At 43.5% G+C, this 7,500-nt stretch overlaps 1 protein-coding gene across 2 annotated transcripts in view; it reads right to left on the bottom strand.

Moving 5' to 3' along the window:
- The window catches only part of wash1 (WAS protein family homolog 1), a 25,636-nt gene that overhangs the window by 9,775 nt on the left and 8,361 nt on the right, over window positions 1-7,500 (bottom strand). For both annotated transcript variants that reach the window (XM_063195947.1, XM_063195945.1), the window contains exons 4-6: window positions 4,707-4,818; window positions 975-1,121; window positions 295-431 (exon numbers count right to left, since the gene is read on the bottom strand). In XM_063195947.1, coding sequence (XP_063052017.1) covers window positions 295-431; window positions 975-1,121; window positions 4,707-4,818 — 396 coding nt within the window. The remainder of the gene's footprint in view (window positions 1-294; window positions 432-974; window positions 1,122-4,706; window positions 4,819-7,500) is intronic.

The raw sequence follows: 7,500 nt of genomic DNA, 5'->3' as shown, positions 1-7,500 counted from the left end.
TGTGTGTGTGTGTGTGTGCGTGCATGCGTGCGTGTCCACTAACAAGTTATCTGCTATGTTGAAGAGTAGCAGGGAGCTGACAGAGCTGATGTCTGTATGTATGGCTCTGTGTGTGTATATTTGTGTTTATGTGTATGCCTGTGTATGGCTGTGTGTGTGTGTATGGCTGTATGGCTGTGTGTGCATGTGTACTGTGTGTGTGTGTGTGTGTGTGTGTGTGTGTGTGTGTGTGTGTGTGTGTGTGTGTGTGTGTGTGTGTGTGTGTGTGTGTGTGTGTATGTGTCCAGTACTAACAGGTTCTCTGTAGTGTTGAAGAGCAGCAGTGAGCTGACAGAGCTGATGTTGCGGGGCAGGCTGCCCAGGCCCTCCTCCGTCTCGTCCTCCGAACGCTTCTTAGTGCTCACACACACCGGGAAGTACATCAGCTTCTCCTGCAGGAGAGAGAGAGAGAGAGAGAGAGAGAGAGAGAGAGAGAGAGAGAGAGAGAGAGAGAGAGGACAGAGAGAGAGAGAGAGAGAGAGAGAGACAGAGAGACAGAGAGACAGACACACACACACATACAAGCTTAGGGAAATGCATCAGCGTCCTCTGAGGAAGGCTGCCGCTGCACGTACTCACACACATACACACTTCATCACAAACACAGACACACAAACATTTATGCATGCACTGCACACACGTGCATTAGCTTTTAAAACACATAGCGGTACTCAAGCATACGGATACGCATTAGCTTCGACTGAAACGCAACACTGACACACAGGAAAGAAAATGCATTAGCTTCTCAAAGACACAACCATACATTAGCCTTTCTGGAAATACATGTACACACATACACACACGCACAGGCGCACGCACACACACACACACACACACACCTTTCATGTTAAAATGTGTGTAAGATAGATGCCAAGAGACACCCAACCGGTGTGTGTGTGTGTGTGTGTATGTGTGTGTGTGTGTGTCAGACTCACCTGTAGTGCCTTCTCATCAAAGGGCCGGTGTTTGCCTGTCATGCGTAGTCGCTGGCGCCTGTGTGCGGAGGGGTCCATGGCCCCGGAGAAAATGGAAGTGTAGTCCCGCAGACAGTCTGGGGCCGGGTACTTAGCACTGGAGAACACCTACACAAATACACACACATGCACACACACACATGCAGACATACACACACACACACACAGAAATAGGACATATAGACTCAGATTGATGAAGAAAAGAGACACATATACACACATGCAAATACACACACACACACTATATCAGGAGAGCATACTTATTACTGTAGGCAACTTTCTTTTCCTCTGGAAAAATGGGCCGCAAAAGAAATCTAACAAACTTTGAAAAGTCCAAAACCAATTTTGATGTCTTCCAGAGGGATGTGGTTGTCTTGAAATTGCCAAGATTTTTGTCACGTTAGCACAGAAGTATCCAATGCACCGTTACAAAGCCATCAGGGTCACAAGAAATGTAACTGCCAAAGATTGAGAAGAATCGAAGGTGAAACTACCAGAAAATAACTCGCCTGCTGTCCTGCATGCAGAGACCTAGTCAAGGTAAGAAAGGCTGACACCAGACAACCACTCAACGAGATAAAAGCCAAGACTGGGTCAGGAAATATCTGAAAAGCCATCAGGGTCACAAGAAATGTGTTTACAAAGTATACAAAAGATTGGGAAGAATACAGTGAAACTACCAGAAAGACTATTACCCTGTAGTGCTGTCATATTCCAGAACTGAAACCTGGGTGAACTGAGTGTTCAGAATAACACTGTATTCACCACTCGGAGACATGGCCAAGGTAAGACTGTTTGAAACGACAACCACTCAACAAGAAACTGAAATCAAGACTGGGTCAAGAAATTACAGATTTTTCAATAGTTTTATGAACTACTAGTGAAAGTGACTGATATTGGACCATATACGTAGATGAGCCCATGCCTGGATTAATAATGCACACTACTCAGTTCCACTCAGATGCCAACAATGTCCTGCATAAAGATCACCGTCTTATTGAAAGATGCAAACTTTTCCCTCTACCACTCCTTGGGACATACTGCATTTCTTCCCGAATCTGGCAGCAGGTTTGGTAGATGAGTTATAGCCCATGTCCAACCTGAGACGGTGCAGATAGCTCATCTTTGATGATACCTCACCATACCTGTATCCTACCTCCACATTGTTGGCATCTGAGTGCAGCTCTGTGTACATAACGAATCCAGCCATGGGCCCTTCCACCCTGTCTATCAAGAGTCCCTTTCACCAGTTCATTATACATTTGAAATCTCTTGTCTTCAGGTATTTCCTGACCCAGTCTTGGCTTTTATCTCGTTGAGTGGTTGTCTGGTGTCAGCCTTTCTTACCTTGGCTATGTCTCTGCGTGCAGGACTGCAGGCGAGTTATTTTCTGGTAGTTTCACCTTCAATTCTTCTCAATCTTTGGCAGTTACATTTCCTGTGACACTGATGGCTTTGTAGCGGGGCGTTGGATACTTCTGTGCTAACGTGAGCAAATTCTTGGCAATTTCAAGACAACCACATCCCTCTGGAAGACTTCAGAATTGTTTATAGACTTTTCAGATTGTTAGATCTATTTTGTTGCCAGAGCAATGTTGCAAAATAATTGTGCAAACCTGATATAGGGTGTTGGGCACCTTCAATCACACGGTCTCTTTTTATATGTATGACCTGGAATGCTTAACTGGTTTTCATGCTCATACAAGTTGATGTTGGAAGAGCACAAAAAGGACAATATGGTCAAAAAACTTGTTTGCCTGATAATTATGCACACAGTGTATACCGGTACTACACACACACACACAGTTTTGTGTGTGTGTGTGTGCCTGCTTGTGGGTGCTCGATGTTCTTTCTGAGTTGGGATGATTTTATCGGCAGTGTACTTCTCCTAATTCAGGTCATGCTGAGAAGTGTGTACCAGGCTGTTTAAATTGCAGCGTTAAGCAAAACATGATCAACCCCCAGTGGAGAAGTCTCTGTCTCTCTCTGTCTCTCTCTGTCTCTCTCTGTCTCTCTCTGTCTCTCTCTGTCTCTCTCTCTCTCTCTCTCTCTCTCTCCTCTCTCTCTGTCTCTCTCTGTCTCTCTCTGTCTCTCTCTGTCTCTCTCTGTCTCTCTCTGTCTCTGTCTCTCTGTCTCTCTGTCTCTCTGTCTCTGTCTCTCTCTCTCTCTCTCTTCTCTTTCAATGTATGTCTGCCTGTCCTCTCCGCCCCACTCTACTTTTATCTGTATCTTTCGCTGTCTGTCTATCTGCCTCATGTGGAGATGAGTGGTGCTCCACGTGTCTTAGGTGCCTTGGGATGAAACAGGTAGGGAGGTTTGTGTTTGTGTGTGAGAGTGTGTGTGAGTGTGTGTGTGTGAGAGTGTGTGTGTGCTTAGATGTCTGGATGTATGTATGTGTTTCATGAATGCACTATGCGTGTGTGTGTGTGTGCGTGGCATGCGCTTGGTTGTCTGTGTGCTCCTGTGGTGTGTGTGTGTGTGTGTGTGTGTGTGTGTGTGTGTGTGTGTGTGTGTGTGTGTGTGTGTGTGTGTGTGTGTGTGTGTGTGTGTGTGTGTGTGTGTGTGTGTGTGTAGATGCGTGTGTATCATGAATGCACTATGTGTGTGTGCGTGTGTGTGTTGCAGGCCCACTGGAGCCTAACAAGCAGGAGCTAGGTGATCCACAGGGGGTCAGGCATGAATCAGCCCGAGGTGCACTGAGGTGCCGCGCGTACGTGCCCGGGGTGTCTGATGGCAGCAGTGGCACGCCGATGACGATGGCACTCAAGAGCCTGTTGAAGGTCTTTTCATTTCAGCGTGTTCCCAGAGTCTAATTTTCAAGTGTCCTGTTCGGCTCATCTGATCCGATGATGTTCCATTTGTCCCCAACGTCTTCCAGTGTTCTGTTGTTCAGACCGCCGTGTTCCATTTGGCTGATTCGAGAGTGTACTTTTTTTTATAACTGACTTAAAAGGTACACTATGTAACATTTTCTTTAATTGAATGACCTTAACGTGCTTTAATGAGTCATTAGTAGGCAAACGAAGACTCTCTACTGCTCCTGCTGTCTCTGAACTGCAAACCACAATAGAAAAAAAATCTGGTGTGCTAAGCCCAGCCACAGAGTATGGACACATTGCAATATTAGATTACACATACATTTGAATGGAAGTGTGGTCTATCAGGGAAAATAATGTTTTATTAAATCCATTCCAATATTATGCTGACATGCACCCTGTGCTGTGACTGTGTAGCTTGTTTCAGTGTGTTGGCTTTTGCAATTATTTGTTGATGTATGACGTCAATGTGTTTGTTTCACTTTGAGAGTAATCAATTTGTCTAATTTTCGAGTTCTATTTGTTGATTTCAGTGCTGCGGTCATTGGAGTTGAGATTTCGTTTTATTTTGATTAGTCTTTTGCTTGTCTTTGACTTTGCTTACTGTATTTAAATTATTAACCTGGCAGAAAGCAGGCGTGTGTGTGTGTGTGTGTGTGTGTGTGTGTGTGTGTGTGTGTGTGTGTGTGTGTGTGTGTGTGTGTGTGTGTGTGTGTGTGTGTGTGTGTGTGTGTGTGTGTGTGTGTGTGTGACAGGGCAGAGGTTAGAAGTTATTAAATTTATGGCTGTCCTTTCCAAAGACAGGGTGAGGATAATTAAGTGGATGTAACACTTACGTAGGTGTGTGAGTGTGTGTGAGTGTGTGTGTGTGTCTCACCTTGGTGGCTTTCTTGCTACCCTTGATCTTCTGTACTCGTGCCTGAGCCAGTGTAATGCGGTCTGTGACAGTCTGCAGTTGGGCACGATTCTTCTCAACGCTCTGTGACACCCTGTACATACAAACACACACACACGGACACACACATTTATTTATTGAATTTTATTCATACTGTGCAGCGGCAATCCACATGTCATTGTAGGGCTGCACAATTATGAAAAAAATGAAAATGACGATTATCTGGATTAAAATTATTATGATTATTAATAACAATTATTCAACAACAATAAACACTAGCATGGAACTTAGGCAGACCGCCAGATTTTTGGCAAAAAATACCAGCCTGTCAGCATATTCTGGCTTCAAGGACGCCCAAATGCAGGCCACTATTACCACGATGAAATCCTGACTGAAATCACGATTTCGATATCACGATTAAATCATGATTTTCGATTAATTTCGATTAATTGTACAGCCCTATGTCATTGTATTCATAAAACCCACATGTAAACTGGGCCTTCACAGGCCTGAAACACAGGGACACACAAAACCTGCAAAACTCCAAACTCACGCTCTCATCCATTTCCTTTCCATCTTTCCACATTTAAAAAAAAATAAAACAAAAACAAGAAACCTTGGACAGACGCACGACTCACAGTAGCTAACAATCTACTGGGGATTTTTATTATGTGCTGTTAACACATGCATAGAGTTTGCAGGAACATTCAGTACAGCAAGGCCCACGTACACAATACATACTAATAAGCCACCTGAAGGACAAGACAACACACAATGACACTGTGGTGTGTGAAAGACGAACAAACACATGGACACAGGCGACAACACACACATGCACGCACACACGCACTTCTGCAATAAAGGACTGCCTGCACATACACAGACATAAATTATAAGAAGAAAGCAGACAAATACATGCAAACACTTACACAGAAATGCAACCAAAACCAAACACATGCAAACGCACACATTTAACAAGCACAGGCAAACATACACTCACATAAGTTCAAATACACGCACATGCAAATCACAGACACATGCATGCAAAGATACACACAAAACATTTAACACATAACATGTATTGTATATCCTGTAATGTGCATGTAGGGGAGATGGCTACAAACATGCATACACAGGCACTAAATAAAGCGAAGAAAAATTAGTCAGAGGAAAAGGTCATGACGCAAATTACACGCACCCTTGAATAACACACACACACACACACAAGTGTGTGAGTAACTGAGGGTTATGTCATGGCTAGAGGTGATCCAAGGTGGAGAGCAAGGAGTGTGTGTGCGTGTGTGTGTGTGTGTGTGTGTGTGTGTGTGTGTGTGTGTGTGTGTGTGTGTGTGTGTGTGTGTGTGCATGCGTGCGTGCGTGCGTGCGTGCGTGTGTGTGTCATTCAAGTGTTATTCAAGGGTGCATACAACAGAATGGAACTTAGGGTCATATCAGGGTCATGTACCTATTATTAAACATGAATATGACAGTGGGAAAACACGCACACGCACACGCACACGCACACACACACACACACACGCACACGCACACGCACACACACACACACACACACACACCAGGGTTGGAACTTTCCACCCGTCAATGATGGGTAAATTTCAATGGTGACGGGTAAATTTGTCAACCCATGAGTCACTATGACGGGTGAAACCTTTCACCTCAACTCGAGCTATAAAAAGCCTGAATGCCCAGCAGGCGATTTTTTTGTCCGATGGGATTTGTCATTCTTCACCCTAAAATTGAGATGCAGGAATTGAAATTAGAATGCAGGAAATTGCATCTAAAAATTAAAATTTTGATAATACAGTAATAATATTAACGATGATAATAACAGTAATAATAATAATTATTATTATACGAGTTGACTGTCACAAATGGAGAGTGACTGGTTGATTTTAAAATCTACCTGCCACAATGACAGGTGGGGAAATAACCTCAAGTTCCACCCCTGACATACACACACACACACGCACGCCTGTCATAGGTGTACAGCAGACAGTGACACATTCATTGTCAAGTCAGGCAAGTGTACACGGCTTCAGAAAAGTCTGCACACAGTATGTCAGCCCCGTAATGTAGCCTCGTTGCCAGTAGAACGCTGTTGCATTTTTTTTTATCATGATGCGGCTCTTTAAAATGTTTCAAGGGCTTCCATTCACTTTGAATGGGTTCTCCGAACGTGCGGAGGTGATGAAATCTATATATCCGTTTTTCACTGTAAATTCACAACATCATACCACTCCGCAAGTAGAGCGATCATATTGTAGCGTAGACTATGGTTTGGTGTGGGTAATATGACATTAAACAGAGCCTTTTGAAATGTGTTACGACTAGGGGTGTGCAAATACGATACTTATTTTCGCGATATACTGCATCGATTCATGATACCAAAAATCGATTACTTAATAACAATAAAAAAGTAAACAACATTGTGTGTGGAATATGCCAGCCACTGTTTTTTTTTTCAGTAAAGAAAGAGTAAAGTTCTGTTGCACCAGATAACTTGACGTATGAATGCTACACAGAAACTGGCAAGTAAGCTGTATTTTTACACATTTACTGAAGTAAATATCGCAATGAATGGCAATAATGCATGCATTTCAAACCACCCTTAAATATGACTTGGGTCATTGCCATTCTTGTAACAGCAAATTTATAACAGGGGCCATGTCTCCTGTCAAAGCAGTCTAACCATTTACATTTTACTCGTACTGTCTGCATAACAGAAGAGTCATCTCGTGGGTAGTTTGCACTCATA

The sequence above is a fragment of the Engraulis encrasicolus genome, chromosome 4 (genome assembly GCF_034702125.1).
Source record: "Engraulis encrasicolus isolate BLACKSEA-1 chromosome 4, IST_EnEncr_1.0, whole genome shotgun sequence".
NCBI classification, from domain to species: Eukaryota; Metazoa; Chordata; class Actinopteri; order Clupeiformes; family Engraulidae; genus Engraulis; species Engraulis encrasicolus.
This window is presented reverse-complemented; position numbering and strand designations above follow the sequence as displayed.